Here is a 16,330-nt window from a genome sequence, read left to right on the forward strand (position 1 = left end):
ACAGTCCTTCTATGTAAAATTGCCCTTACTAGGCTGACTTAGCTCGGATTTTAAACTGGTAGGTATACTATTCCTTATAGACACTACATTGCTAACATATGTACTTTCCCTTTTGTTTATACATAATATCCTGCTGCCCTCAACTTAATTGGGGCCGATTGCTGTCGGCAGTTCATTGCTCGGTCCATAGTCTAACCATTTATTTCCCGCGATAGGAAGTCGAAAATACAAAACGATAGCTCACTGTAGTATAAAGGAAATGTATATATTTCAAGAAATAACAAGCAGTCTTTGTAAAAGAGTCCAGTTAGTAATCGATCAATAGTCCAAAAACTACTCTACGTATCTTCTGTTATGATTTCCCCCCAAGTTCCTATAATATCATCAACCCCCTTCTTATCTACAGCCCTATCATCCCAGATCATAGATATGTCCACTTCAATGTTATCATTCTCTGACACAATTGAGCACTCGGCTGAGAACGTTCCAGGAGGAGGTACCACAACCCTCTGCCCCACATGGGCCATGCCAGTAGCTTTGGCGCCACTAAAGTCTGTGTGACCTGCTGGATGAATGGCAAGGTCGAATGGTAAGTGGCCTAGCAGCGAGGCCGCATGCAGAGGAGTAGCCTCAGCATCTTGGCTTGTCAGGCTTTGCATGGCATCCAGGCCAGTGTGCTCATGTGGCATGACCCGGACCATCTCAGTGCGTACAACGTCAGCAGCATCGCAAATCCCAGTGGATTCAGTTGGTAGTCGAACACGTAGAGGTAGTTTCGAAATGAGTGGACCGGGGCATGTATCGATTCCACCTAGGGGAAGTGTTCTCCCTGTGACTAGATACGCGATAGTGATGTCGATGCGATGAGTAAGCCGAGCCAGTAACAATATCCACGCGGCTGCTATGAGTGATGTAGGAGTCTTGCCCTCACGCTTGGGGAACGATACTCGATATACTGCAAGACAGTCTTGGCGAGGGTCTTTGAGAGATGAGTAGTTAAAGAGCAACGTCTGTGGCCCCATGTCTGAGAGGTAAGTCTGCCAGAAGCTGCGAGACTCTGAACCTGTATTTCTTGCCTTGGCTATATGCCGTATAAATCCACTGAAAGGTAAAGAAGTCTCTGAATCGTCTTCCGGTTTGGCGTAATATTGACCAATGGACCTCAGCATCATCCCAAGGCTCCACGCATCGTAAGCGGCATGGTTCAGTGACCAGATAAGATGAGTTGGACCCGAGCTATTCTGAACGAGTGATATTCTCTGTAAGGGCTCACCAAGACCGGACTGCATCCAATGACATTGCCTTTCCTGTTCCATAGCCGAGTCGGCATCTTTGGAGAGGAAAACAGACCACGGAGCCTCATTTCCTTTGCGTAGGACAACTTGAACAAGCTGCCCTGTCTGCACATTCCGTACAATGCGAGTTCTCATAGTTGGATAACGGATGATGCAGCGGTCAATGGCTTTTCCAAGAGCAAGGATGTCGACGCTTTCATCTAGTGAGAATATCCACTGCGTGACATGGGCTCCAGGCCAAGCCTCTGATCCGTACAAGAACATCTCTTGCATACCGGTGCACGGGTATATCTGTTCGATCTTGTCCGCACAAATTGGCATGGCTTGTTGTGACAGATGCTGGAGGGTAGAGAGGTTATACGCTTTCTCGTCAACTGTCCTAGCGTCGTGGGGTTCCTCTTTCAGTGAATCCTCGTCGTGGTCCAAAGCTTGGACCATGTCAGCCATGTTGGATAAAATTGGGTAGTTGAAGATATCCACGACTGTCAGTGCTAAGCCCCGGTATCTTGCCAGTGCAACCAGTCTCATGGCCATCATCGAATCACCGCCGACGTTGAAAAAGTTGTCGGTGCGACCCGCTGGTTTCTCTTGACTTCCAAGAACCTCTGTCCACAAATCGCTGAGAAGCTTCTCTTTCGGTGTTCTTGGAGCTTGGCCAGATGTGGTAGCTGTCCCCTTGGACATTTCGACCGCCAGAGGTATAGCGAGGTTGTGCAATGTCTTGCGATCTAGTTTGCCGGTGCTTAGGAAAGGTAAATCGGACAAAGGAATAAAAACGCTCGGAACCATATGATGCGGCAGCGTGCCCTTGAGCTTTGGCATCAGGTCAACGGTAAGCTTCTGCATGAACGCAGCCACCTGATCGCTTGATCCTCCAGGCACAACGCTGCTTGTCGCCAGTACTGCCCCCAATATCTGCATCTCATCATTGTTGCTGGGCGTAAAGATGTCCACGGCAACTGGGATGGCCTTGGGAATGTGCTGCCTTATGACTTCCTCAATTTCTGCGAGTTCAACTCGTTGACCGCGAATCTTGACTTGTGAGGAATCTTTGCGGCCAATCCAGGTCACAGTACCATCAGGGCTCATACGGACAAGATCACCAGTCTTGTAGACACGTCGAGGCTCTTGCAAATGCGGCTCTTGAACCATCCATGGTTGGCCGGAGACAAATGTTGCCGCAGACTTGTCCTCATCGTTGAGATAATGTCGAGCAAGGCCAGGACCTTCGATGAAAAGCTCGCCAATACCGCCCAGAGGTGCCAACTCATTGTCTTTGAGATGATTCACGACCCAGACGCGGCTTCCGACTGGTTGACCTAGCAAGGTGGCTGGCGAGTTGCACTTCATGTCACCAACTAGCATGATGATGCAAGTCTCAGTAGGACCATACACTGACAATAGTTTGACCTTTGAAGCCCACCGATCCCTGTCACTGGGTAGAACAGGCTCGCCTCCCAAGCACACAGTCTCGAGGGAAGGAACGCTGCTGGGTTCAATCAAGCGCGATACAGAAGTCGCAAGTGTAGTGATGGTGTTGGCATGAATCCTTTCAATGCTGCCTGCCAAATCGTTCATGCGCTCCGACTCGGAGAGGCCGCAGATAGTCCCGCCAACGATGAGAGTGCCAAAGATTTCCAATAACATTCCGTCGAACCAGTAGGAGTTGAATTGTAGCGTTCGGGAATGGGTTCCCATGCCGATGCGGTCTGTAAGAGCAACCAATGATGAACAAAGAGCTTGGTGCTCTATAACAACTCCTTTCGGCAGCCCAGTACTTCCAGAGGTGAAAAGTATGTACGCTGTGTGTTGCGCCTCCACAGGTAGGTGAGATGTATGAGGCGGCTTTAAAAAGGTCGCTGTAGGTAATGGGAGGCTGTTTGGACCGATAACCATAACTTTGCATAGGGAGAGGGACGTGGAAAGTTCTTGGTGTTGGGGAGATGTGAGGATTACTAAAGCGTCCACCGTTTGGACAAGATGCTGAAGTCGCTTAACTGGGTTTTGTGGGTTCAAGGGCACAAAGCAACCTCCTGCTTTTGCAACGCCCAGCATTGCAACGATAGCCCACTTAGACTTCTCAAATAGCATACATACTGCCTTCTGGGGTTTGATACCCAGGTAAGAGAGTTTCTGTGCTAAAGACGTCGACAGATCGTCTAACTCGGCGTATGTCATTGACCCATCCCACGAATCAATTGCGGTGAGGAACGGGCTCAATTCCACTTGTTTCCGAACGAGATCATGGACGCAAGCTCGAACTGATTTGGTCGAGCTGCCATTGACCGTGCCAATCTGTGTAATGTGGTCTAGGGAAAGTGCAGATATCCGTTGCAACGGCGTTTCCTCAGGTAAATGGACAAGGTTACCGAGAATCGTAATGTAGGTGTCTAACATCAGCTCGGCTTGATGGTTCTGTAAATCCCACTGGATCAGTTATCTTTCATGCCAATAACCTAGGTACACACTCACTGATACTATGATAGGGTCGAAGCTCATCGTGACTGTCACTTCCTCGCCATCCTCTGACAACTGTACCTCCACGATCATAGGACTTGAGAAGAAACCTCTTGTATCGACAGTCTGGCGCACGACACCAGTAGATGTGGTTCCCATTGTCTTGTCCAAAGGAGGCTGAACAACGAAAATACTATCAAACTGACAGGCCTGACGACAATCTTGGTCAATGCGAGAGATCTGTTCCAAGCCAATGTGAGAGAAGCGGATAGCACTGAGATTATTGCGCTGCACGACGGCCACTAGATCCGATACTGAAGAGCCGTAGTCGATAACGGTACGAGACGGAACCGTGACAATAGTCGGGCCAGCGATGGCTTCTATACCAGAAATGCTTCCGGCAGCAGACTCTCTCCCGGAAAGAATTGTTCCAAACACAGTATCGTTGTTGGCCGTGTAATGGCAAATGGTCATGGCCCATGCTGCTTGAGCTATTGTGGCTGTTTTACCTTGTAGGTGACTCTGGTCATGCAAACGCGATAGTTGGACAGCCCTCTGAGTTGAATCGGTTGCCAATGGCCGGTGCTCTGTATGGCTTGATCGAGGGATTAGTCGCGTGTTAGAAAGTCCAGCGAACCTTTCTCCCCAGTGAGCTATCGCTTGCTCCGATGTTTGTTGAATCAGATTGCGGATGAATGACTTGTATGGAGTGACATGATTGAATGAGGAACTTGGTGGGCTGTCGGAGAGCTCTTGGTAGATTCTCTGCCAGATATTTGACAGAGACCACCCATCGTAGGCGGCATGATGAATACAAAAGCCGCATCTTACCACGTTCTGTTTACCTTCCTTATCGGCCTTGTCTGAGTCATCAAGGATTCCTAATTGAATCAACGGCTTCCCGTAGTCGTGTGAGTCGTAGGCAAACTCAATGAAAGAGTCGACGTCAGGAAACTCGGTCCATCTCAAAGGGTGGCTCTTCATCACAACTTGCCATGCCCCATGCTTTTGACCATGGCTCAGCACGATTGTAGTCCTCAGTATCTCATACACATTGAACACTGCAAACCATGCATCCTGAAAATGTGTGACCTGTGAAGCGGGAACGTCAACAGTCTCGACCAACATGTAAGCGCCACGATGTCTCGCGGTCTCAACCATGAGGGACTCTTGTAGCGCTGTGCAAGGATACACATCCTCAACCTCATTCTTGCTGATATTGTGCGAGGGCAAGACAGTATCGAAAACAGACTTTAGATCAGGTTCGGAAATGAGCTCAAAAGGTTCGGGTGAAGACAGTAACTCGGGCTTGTTCTCATCATCATGGCCAATCGGCAGTAGACGAGACACCATGTCAACGAGAGCAGGAGATGAAAATATGTCTTCATACTGCAATCGATAGCTTTTGGAGCGCGCTAGGCCGACCAGTCTGATAGCATGTATCGAGTTTCCACCAAGGACAAAGAAATTTCCATGGCGGCTGATAAGGCTGACATCCACTCCGAGAATAGTAGACCACCATTCTCGAACACGGGTCTCAGCTACGGACCAAGTCTCGTCTTGTTCTACTTCCGGTTTTCCTTGCGCCAAGAGATGTTCGATGCAACTTTGTGCAAAGTCCTTGTCTAGCTTTCCTGATGCAGTGGTAGGGAAACGGGCCACAGCAATAAAGATGCTTGGAACCATGTACTCGGGAAGGAGGCGGCGTAGTCTGTACCGTAGTTGTGAGGCTTTGGCGGATGTAGGGATCTTGCTTGTCATTGAGAGCAACGTACAAGGCACCTCATGTACAGTCTCGTCGTGAAGCATATCCATCCTCAATAGAGCTGTAATTTCAGGCTCCCCGTACCCTTTCCTATCTCGCCAATAGAGCTGGACGGTGCTGGAGTGGAATGATGGATCGTCTGCCATAGCATGCTGGATATGATGCTCAATCTCCCCCACATCAATTCGATGACCTCGGACCTTGACTTGGCCATCTCGTCTTCCGAGGAAGTCCAATGTACCATCAGTCTCATAGCGAACAATGTCTCCAGTTCGATATACCCTCTTTCCATGATTCTTTCCAGGAATAGAGTCAAGAAGACTGGTGGAGAACGATAGTCTCGTTTTCTCTGGATCGTTGTGATAGCCACGAGCCAGAGTGTGGCCTTCAAGGCACAGTTCACCGGGTGCACCAATGGGGCAGATACTGCCCGTCATGGGGCTAATGACCCAGGCGTTAATTCCCACGGGACGTCCAATGTTGGTGCTTTTTGTATCAATAGCCTCGACCTCGATATCTCTGCCACAGGCAAACACACATGCCTCTGTCGGTCCATAGCAGTTGGTAACACGCCGACCTTGCTGCACCCAGGCCTTCACATCGCTCTGTGTCAAAGACTCGCCTCCGAAAAGACACTGTTTGACATGAGGCAGTTTCTCTGGGTGGAGGACCCTTGCAACCGTTGGCGTGAGTGTGATGGTGTTCAGCTCGTTGTGGCTTATGTATCCTTCAAGATCGTTAACCCTTGAGTGCTCTGAAGGTATACAGAGAAGCCCTCCAGAACAGAGCGTAATGAAAATCTCAAAGATGCTCGCGTCGAATGTGTAGTTGCTGAATTGAAGCATGCGTGTGTGACGCGTAAAGCCGAAAAAGTCGATTTGAGAGGCTATTGCCCTGGACCATGCACCGTGCTCAACCACTACACCCTTTGGCTGGCCTGTAGTTCCAGATGTGTATAGCAGATAGGCTGCTCGAGTCTCCTCCAGTGCGTGGTTCGAGTTATAGGGTTGGGTTTGCTGGCGTTGAGCCACATCATGTAGATCCACAGACACGATGCGACGGTGAGAGGGAAGGGTTGACAGTAACTTGATGTGAGCCGGACTGGTTAGGACAATCTGCACTTCAGCTCCAATAAGCAAGCTCTCGAGTCGAGCCGAAGGCTGAGAAGGACCTAGAGGCATAAAGGCGGATCCTGATTTAAGCACTGCAAGCATCGAGACAATTGCCGCCGCCGATTTATCAAAGCAAATACCGACAAATTCGCCACCAGGATGCGAGCCTCCTTTAGAAATGCCATGAGAAACTATGTTGGCCAATTGGTCAAGTTCAGCGTATGAGAGGACCCCATCCTCAGCCCTCACAGCTATTTCAAGCGGGTTCACACGGACCTTGGCGTCTATCAAGTCGAGTATGGACTGGAATTGCTGGGATTCACCGTAGCGATGCCCATCCTCGTTCCAACTCAGCATGTTGTGTAATTGAGTTGGAGCTATCTCAGTCATGATAGCAGCTAGATTGACTGGAAACGAGCCTTCGGATGGATCGTGACAGCTCTGACAAAGATTCTGGAGAATATGTTTGAACTGCTGCATCACATGACTGACCATAGATGCCCCTATACAGATAGGATCGTAACCGACATTTACAGAGACAGATTCAGGCCCAAGAGAAAATTCAACGGCGAAAGGGTAAGGGTGGAAGTCAACCGAGTCTACCTCGACTGGGGTAATGCCCAAGGGACTCAAGCTGGAGCGTAGATCGACCATATCATGGTTGACAAGTATCAATGTGCTGAAATTGCACGCTTGCTGGGCCGACCAGTCAAGAGCTCGAATCTCCTGCATGCCGAGGTGCTGATGAGGTATGGAAGCGGCCGTTACTTGTTGCACATATTCAAGAAACTCCAGAACAGTCTGGTTCGGAGCAACATGAAACTGTCTCGGCATGGTGACTATTGTCGGTCCTACAACCTGGTCAAGGTAGGGCATAGGAAAGTCTCGTCCAGACAAGGTAACACCAAAGTTCACTGTCGAACTCGTCGTATACTGCGAAAGCAGTATTGCCCAAGCAGCGTTGATTAAGACTGACGGTGTGACACCAGCGGATACGGCCACCTTTGACTGGAAGGAGAAGCGGAAGGTTGCACTCGCCGTAGCTATGGGCTTGTGGGCGGCTGGGACAGTAGGAAACTGAAACCCTTCTCTGTCTTGCTCGACTAAATGACTCTTCCAATATTCCTTGGAAGAGGATAGCGGTGCGCTCTTCAGCTGCTGAACAAATGATTGGAAAGATGGACGAGGTTGCACTAATTGCGTGCCCTGATATAACTCAATCGCCGTGTCCCACATCAAGCTAAAGGACCAGCCGTCGAAGAGGGTATGGTGAATGCTAATAACGAAGTAGTGACATTGTGTGCTCTGGTCAAAGACGATGGCCATGCGGAGAAGAGGCTGACCATAGCCAAAGTCCTTGCTTCTTTGCTGTTCAATGTGTTTATCCAGAGTAGAGGCAGTGCTTTCACGGACATGAACTGGACTGCTTTGCACAACGATAAGGCTGCCCTGACTGTTGGGCACTATGCGACTCCGGAGAATAGAATGGATCATCGTGGTTGATTCCCATGACATTTTGAAACGCTCTCTGTCTAGATCCGTTGGAAGCTTGAATGGTGCACTGTAATTGTGGGGCGATAGGTAAGTGAACGAACAGACCCGTGGTGAAGGGATACTTACTGCAATGTATATGCTCCATGTCCCTCTCGATGCGCTGATGATACCATCAGCCCTTCTTGCATCGGTGTACATGGAAAGACATCCTCGATTTCACTTGGACGGATGCCAGTGCTGTCGCAGATCTCTTGTGACAATTCCTGGTCCCAAGAAAGTTCGATACCTGGGAGTAGCGAAAATGGTAGAACTGCCATGTTGTGTTCGTCCGGAGTAGTTGGAAGGGATTTCGGCAGCGAATGAGAAGAAGTCGAAGAAGCCAATCGCAGAGATGTCGATGGTGAAGGAATCATTGCCTTCGCCATATCCCTTAGGGTTGGATTGGCAAGTATATCAGCGACAGAGAGCTGAAACCCAGCCTGTATCGCCTCAGCTCGAAGACCCATAGCAGCCATCGAGTTACCGCCCAGGCGAAAGAAATTACTTTGTCCGCCATTCGCCTTGACACCAAGGACGTTCTCCCATAGCTGAGCCAACAGTGTATCTCCATCAGCTTCAATCCCGGTATTTTGCTCATGAGGATTTGTGTCAAGTGATGCTACAAATGAGAAAAGCTCACTACGGCCAAGACCACTAGAAGCATGTTGCAGAGCCCGTCGGTCGACTTTTCCAGAAGTCGTAAGAGGCAATCTCTCGATGGGAATAAAGGCTTGTGGCCACATGTAACGTGGCAGAGAGGAACCAGAAAAGGTGAGCTTGGAAGTGATGGTGTCAAACAACTCCAGGAGCTGAGGGTTCTGAGCAATGATAGAGGATTTCTTGTTGTTTATTGCCTGGTCTGACTCTAGGGCTAGATCATGACCGCCGACGTATATGAATGCAGCCAGTACATCAGCCTCGCCCAGATCCTTCCTTTTGAGAAGTTCGACTATGATCGGGCCAGCCGCAGATCCTGCAGTAGCTCTGAGAGTGTGCTCAATCTCAGACACTTCCACACGCTGACCATTGATCTTGATCTGGTTGTCTTTGCGACCGATGTAGCTGATGGTGCCATCTGTATTGTACCGAACCATGTCACCAGTCTTGTAAAGTCTACTGGTTGGTCTCTTGTCCTTTAGCCAAGAAGGGCTTTCGATAAAAGCCTGGGCTGTCTGTTCTGGCCTCTTGAAATACTCCCGAGCAAGAATAGGACCCTCTATCAGAAGCTCACCGGGAGCACCAACAGCACGAAGTTGATCATGGTTGTTCTCATCAACTACCCACGTAGTTCCACGAAATGCTCTGCCGATATTTGATGCAGCCGTTGTCTTTTCTACCTCCGGTTTGGCGATGCATGCGACCGTGGCTTCGGTGGGCCCGTACATGTTGATGATCTTTACACGACCTGACCATACTTCAATTTGTGACGCTGATAATGCTTCACCCGAGAAACAAAGAACTCGGAGGCTTGGAACTGATGAAGGGTCAAGTAAAGATGCAAAGGATGGTGTGATACCAGCATAAGTTACCCTGTTTCGTTGGATAAAGTCGGTTATGTCGGCTGGGCTGCGGTTGTCATCACACATGACACACACACAACCACCGTTCTGCAAGGTGCAGAAGATGTCGCCAATCGATGCGTCAAAGGCGTATGACGCGAACTGAAGTGTACGCGTCTCAGATCCCATATCAACCATGCCTGCTGCTCTGCTTAGCTCAATGAGACCAGTCACAATCGCCTGATGAGTAACAACGACGCCTTTGGGTGTCCCCGTCGTCCCAGATGTAAACACGACGTACGCAGCATTATCAGGTGACACTGAAGCACATATAGAAGCTTCATCCTTCACGAGTGGAAGGTTGTTGATGAAGGAGGGCTTAAGCTCCAGCACCGTTACATGGCGGTCACCTCTTTCTGTTAAGGCATCCAGCTTCTTCGACTTGTTGGTCAACGGTGAGCAGATCAGCACAGATGCCTCGATCTCATCGATGATGCTCCATATCCGGGATTCTGGATGCGACGGGTCAAGAAGTACGAAGCACCCTCCAGCTTTCAAGACGCCTATAGTAGCAACAATGGTCCATATAGACTTTTCGAAACACAATGGTACCTTCGTTTCTGGCCCAACGCCTAGTTGAGCAAGGTGCTTGGCGAGCCGCGACGATAGTTGATGCAGTTGCCCGTACGACATTGACCCATCCCAGCTAGAAATAGCTTCCGCTGAAGGACTTTCAAGGGCCTTTTCGATAAAAATGTCGTGGAGACATTTCTCCAAAGGCACTGTCAACACTTTGTTCCAATCCCAGATCTGCTCGGTGTCATGAGTACTGATACCACCGATCTGACTCAAAGGGAGCGACGGATCTTGTGTAATCTCAGAGAGAAGGTAGTCGAACGACGCTGCAATGTTGGTGGCATGCTGACGCCCGATGGTTGCTGTGCGGTAGTCAATGAAGACAGACATTCCATTAACTCCATCATCTCCGGTTTCTACAATTAGAGAAACGTCGAACTCAGTGGGATCATGAGCAGCAATCTGTTCGAACAGAAGAGCCGATCTATCACGCAGTTGCATCTCCCTTGTCCATTTCGACATGAAGGAAATACCACTATTGAATAGCAATGAGTTTCCTCCTATGCCAAGAGCACCCTGAATCTCTGCGAGAGAGCAACTTTGGTGACTAATGGAACGGGCAGAGCGGTCTTGAATCCTTCGTAGGACATCTGCGACGGACATGTTTTCCTCGTCGTCGAAATCCAAAAAATGGATGAGAATGGAAATGAAGGGCCCGACTGCGTCCTGAATGTTGTCAACTGGAGCATCTCGACCTGAAGCAAGATACCCAAAGACAATTTGAGTGTCGGCTGTATACATGCGAAGGACCATCGCCCATGTGAGCTGTATTAAAGTCGGCATCGTCACTTCCATCTCTGCCAGGAATTGTCCGAGCTGGGCAGCATCACGTGTTAGGGGCACTTGAACTGAGCCTCTCTGTTGGTTTGCTTTGCCGTCGTGCTTGGTACCCTCATCCGTAAGAGCTGGGAAGTGGCAGGGTCTAGCCGTTGCAAGATATGTCTTCCAATAGGCTATATCCTCTTCTCGGCGGTCTTCGTCACGAATGTAGCGAATGAAATCAGCGAAGGGCTTCCAAGTCCACTCTGTCTGCAGTCCTTGGCTATTCTGGTAGGCTTTGGACAAATCGCGAAGCAATGGGGAAATAGATGTACCGTCAAACAAGATGTGATTGACCTGGAGTCTAACAAAAGTGTGGCCTTGGGCAGTGGAGCAAATTGCCAAAAGATGCGGAGGTCTCTTGTCAACCAGCAAGCCCTTCTCCTTGTATGACACGCAGCTGGCAAGTCGATCCAGTGCGTCAACTGAGGTATCGGCATCCATCAAAACGACAGATGGTTGATACTTCTTCAGGACTACCTGATGAATCATGGAGGTTTTAGTAGATGTTGTAGCTTCGAGGAAGACGGTCCTCAGGACAGCATGGCGAGCGACAACATCATTCCAGGCCTCGCTGAGTCGATTTAGGTCGATCCGGGGGCTCCCGTCGCGGCTGTCTGTGACTTTCCAAGTGATATCGATTTCGTATGCGCCATCTTTCGACGTTGACTGGCTGAGTGCCAAAGCATCCTGCATTGGGGAACCGCAGTAGACGTCTTCTAATCCCTCGGTACCGTCTACCCCTGGAATGGTGTGCAACGAGGATACGAGAGCGTCTAGGTCAGAGTAATCACTCAGCCCAGCCAGATCCAGGTCGCTAAGGGTGAACTGCCGTTTTTCCAACATCAAATATGTCACGATCTCGTCGATCACGGCCGGGAGTAGCCTTGTGAGCCACAAGGATATTCTCTCCTGATATCTAGCGCGAGAGTTCCAGGCCATGGTGAAGTGAAGCTCGCCATCGACTAGGACAGCTGCCGATAGCTCAAAAAGACAGAAGCGCTGGAGGTCTGGCGATGAATCGGATAAGGCTTCCCCAGCTTTCCAATCTTCTGTCATAAGAAGCGATTCATCTTTCTCCAATGATTGATACCTCCCTTCGTAGTTGAACATGATCTCTGCTGGTATGTGGTCTCTGAAAAGCCTACGACCTTCTTGGTGAAGATACTTTGTCGAAAAGTACTGGAATCCATTATCTGCAGTGCCTTTGCGAAAGTCTTTGACTCTTCGCACCGTGTCAACCACATCGCCAGCGCTGATATCAGAAACGTAGATAGGAAACATGGTGGTGAACCAGCCAACCGTTCGCGAAACATCCAGTTCACTGTTCCACGGCTCTCGACCATGTCCTTCATTAAAGACTGGCGGGGTTGGTCGCTCCGGGAACGCACGCTTGAATGAGAGAAGGATAGCTGCAAGAAAGATGTCAACTGGTTCCGTATGCAATGCTTCGTGGCATTTGTAGAGCACGTTCCTCGTCGTTATATCGCCCAGAGAGATGCGTTTCTCGGTGACATCACGGTACACATTGCGAACAGGGGAGATGCCCCAGTAAGAAAAGTCAGGAGGTGGTACATTAGAGCGTGGAGGGATGGTATGATCGGGACGCATTCCTTTGGCCATCTCATGTTGCAATTCAGACCATGCCAGAAACGGAATTGAGGTTGGGGCTTCTCTTAGGAGGCTATTATGCTTGTATGGCGAAACCAGAGATGCTTCCACCTCCTCGAGCATGACTCTCCACGAAACAAGGTCGACAATGAGGTGGTGGGATACAATGAAGAGAAGCATACCATGCTGGCCTTGACCTTCGAAAAGCTGGGCACGCAGTAGCGGACCACGTTCGATATCAAGAGACTCCCTAGCCCGCAACATAAGCGACTCTTTCTGTTTGAAGCCGACCACATCTGGGAAGTACTCAAAAGAGAGGTGACACTCATCTTCGGGCAAGATTCGTTGCATCCACTCGCCAGATGATGACCTGGCAAACCGGGCACGTAGCATGGCATGACGGCGGACCAAGCTATACAAAGCCTCCTTCACGTCTTCAACCTCTCGTCGCTCTCGTAAACGCATAAGAACGCTCTGGTTATAGTGGTTCCAGGTTGCAGATGTGGGTGCCGTCACCATGAAGAGGCGTTGAATTGGAGACAGAGAATAGAGCTTACCAGGCCGAGTAACAGGCAGCTGCAGTGAATTCGTCGCGTCTCGGATACGTGAGGCTGCTTCTGCTAGCGTTGGGCATGTCAAAATATCCTTTACCCCGACGACCAAGTTTTGGGTTCGCTTGATGAGTGACGACGCCTGCATTGCCGTGATTGAGTCTCCTCCGTGACCGGCAAAGGATCGCGCCATTGCTATTTTCCCAACTGGGATATTCAGGACTTGGCTACAGACTTCACGTAGAAGCTGCTGTCGAATATTGGCGTGAGTACTTTCCTTCTCTCCCTCCATGTCACCATCAAGAACAAGCTCAAGATACTCTTCCTGCGAGAGTGTCTCGAACTTTGTTATCAGCGCCTTTCGGTCCAGCTTGCCAGATGCCGATGACGGGAGATTACCGATACTGATCCAGACTGACGGACACATATATGAGGGAAGGCTTGCCCGAAGGGTCTTGATCACCTCTTTCACTGCTACGAGATCGCAGCGTGAAAAAGGTGAGGACGAGCAAGTCGGACGCGTTTGCGGAGTGGATGACACACCTTCAAGCACGGCAATCAATTTATCCTGGAGAGGACCAGCCCTAGGAACCAGGACAGCAGCATTGTGTGACTGTATGTGTGATTCGATATCGCTAAGCTCAACACGCTGGCCACCAAGTTTGACTTGTGAGTCCAGGCGTCCCACGCACTGTAGCGACCCATCAGCGCAGTAACGTACGAGATCGCCACTGCGATAAAACCTCCTAGAGAACGACTGCTCGTGGTTTCCACCAATGCTAGGGCAGGGGATCCACTCGAGATCATCAAAAAAGCTGCTCCGAGTTCTCTCCGGGTCATTGAGGTAAGCAGGAGTGAGCTGTGGTCCTTCACAAATGAGCTCACCAACTGCGCCTATGGGCATAAGGCGCTCGCTTTCAAAGTCTGCAATCCATGTGCGGGTGTTGACGCCGCGTCCAACACTGGAGGCTCTACCTTTGACTACCTGGGCAGCGGTGGTGATCAAGTTGTTCTCCGCAGGGCCGTAGACATTGTACACAGACACGCCCGAGTTGACCCACCCCTCGATGTCTGACTCCCTAACCATCTCGCCAACAAGAAGTAGCTTTTGAAGGAAGCTTGAACACATTGCTGGGTCTAGAATGCGGGCAACCGTAGGAGTCAAGGCCGCCCAGTTGGGTCGAGTTCGAGCGATGTACTCTTCAAGGCCATCCATGCGTTCCTCTTCGGAAGGAATGCAGAGGGTACCCCCATGGAGAAGAGCTGTGAAGACATCCACCATACAGACGTCAAAGGTGTACGAAGCAAACTGGAGAACACGGGTATTGTCATCAGCTCCAACATGGCACGCATACGAAGATGCGCCGGTGCAGATGGTTGCGTGCGTGGCGATAATTCCCTTGGGAGTTCCGGTGCTGCCGGATGTGAATAGTCCGATGGCAGGGCTTTCAGATCTCAGAGAGGTTTTGCTGCTGCTTGCCAGGTGTTCCTCGTTCTGGAGCAAATCCATCTTAGTGACGTTGATGACCTGAAGGGACGGAAAGTCACTGGACAGCCGGTTGCCGGTTTCCGCTTCGCCCACTAGGATGAGCTTGGCCCCAGTGGTTCCAACAATCTGCTGCACGCGAGTTGGGGGATGTCTAGGATCCAGTGGAACACAAGCTGCTCCCGCTTTGATGATGGCCAGCATGGAAATAATGGCCCAACGGGATTTGTTGAAGCAAAAAGGCACCCACGAACCAGGGCCGACATTGAATGCGCTCTGCATCAATTTTCCGGCCAATGAGTCTGAGGCCATATGAAGCTCCTGGTACGACATGTCGCCGTCCCAAGATTCAATAGCTGGTTTGTGGGGATATAGATGAGAAACGCGAGAGAATTCATCGTGGATGAGACACTCGGTACGTGTCAAGATTCCACTGTTCCAGCTGACAATTTGAGCGATATCGTTTCCGCTAATTCCGACATGACGGATGGTTTGGTCTGGGTTGTTGGCAAAAGAGGTGAGGACGTGCGAGAAAGTCTTGCCTAGATTCTTCACTTCATCAAGGGCCATAAAAGTATGGCGGGCCAAGATCTGGACGCCGGATCCTGCAACATGCAGGACAACGTCCAAGCCAGGCTGCAGAGTTTCTGAAAGGTGAAATTGACCCTCATTGTTGATAGTTTTCTGGAAGATTACTCCAGTGTTGTAGTGATATCGGTCTTCATCATTGACGCGGTCGCGTTGGAGGCTGGTGACAATTGTGGCGAGTGAGTCGTGTGGCTGAATCTCGCAGACCCTAGTGGCTGCGCTGCCATCTACCCTAGACTCAAACGAAACTGGATTGAGGCCAGAATATAGATGCAGCGTAACGGACCAGGCCGCCTCGATAGTCACAAACGACGGAATTGTCAAAGAATATTCAATTTCTTGTTTATTGATACTGGTGGAGTTTGGATCTTTACCAGCAAATGGCGTAAGGTCGCAAGTTAAAATTCGTGTGTTTGCCATCTTGACTTAGTGAACAAATAAAATGCTGCACAACTACCAGATTCACAGCAGCATTGTTCACTAGACAATGCAAATTATTGCTTATCTGTTTATAATAAACCCTCATAGCTTGTTGTTATTAACATGACGAATCATCACCCATCTGTAAGAGTCTGGTCTATTTGAGGAATCTGGGGATCGATTATTTTTCTTTGTCAGGCCACTTCACTGCAAGTTTTAGTGGGTCCCAGATGTCTCATCTCTCGTAAGGCATTGGTCGTCGTTGTCTCGGCCCCACGGACCAGTGCCCCGGTCCGCTTCAGGGGTCAAGCAGCTCTTATTGGTAGGTAGTGGGGGCGCGCCATGTCTGTATCACCACACGGCAAGCAGTGCAAAGGACCAACAGCCAAGCAAGGCAAACAATATGAGACAAACCGCCATTTCCTCAAGCAATAAAAACTTTTTCTATCAGTCAGCATCATCTCGTCTCTCCCCAACCTTTTCCATCTACCTGCACCAGCTGTTTACAAAGCGCGTGCGCACCACAACGCGACGCCCGTCTGACGTTACCACTCACTC

At 49.9% G+C, this 16,330-nt stretch overlaps 1 protein-coding gene across 1 annotated transcript; it reads right to left on the bottom strand.

The window, feature by feature from the left end:
• Nucleotides 1–166: 166 nt before the first annotated feature.
• On the bottom strand, nucleotides 167–15,772 carry B0J16DRAFT_375847 (uncharacterized protein; the record flags this gene model as incomplete). The annotated part of the gene is made up of 3 exons (XM_046130730.1): nucleotides 167–3,722; nucleotides 3,768–8,190; nucleotides 8,250–15,772. 3 exons carry the CDS (start codon nucleotides 15,770–15,772, stop codon nucleotides 339–341), a joined length of 15,330 nt encoding a protein of 5,109 aa, XP_045977469.1. The 3' UTR covers nucleotides 167–338.
• Between the last annotated feature and the right edge of the window lie 558 nt (nucleotides 15,773–16,330).

The sequence above is a fragment of the Fusarium flagelliforme genome, assembly GCF_020744385.1.
Source record: "Fusarium flagelliforme strain FIESC 12 MPI-CAGE-AA-0113 chromosome Unknown B0J16scaffold_8, whole genome shotgun sequence".
NCBI classification, from domain to species: Eukaryota; Fungi; Ascomycota; class Sordariomycetes; order Hypocreales; family Nectriaceae; genus Fusarium; species Fusarium flagelliforme.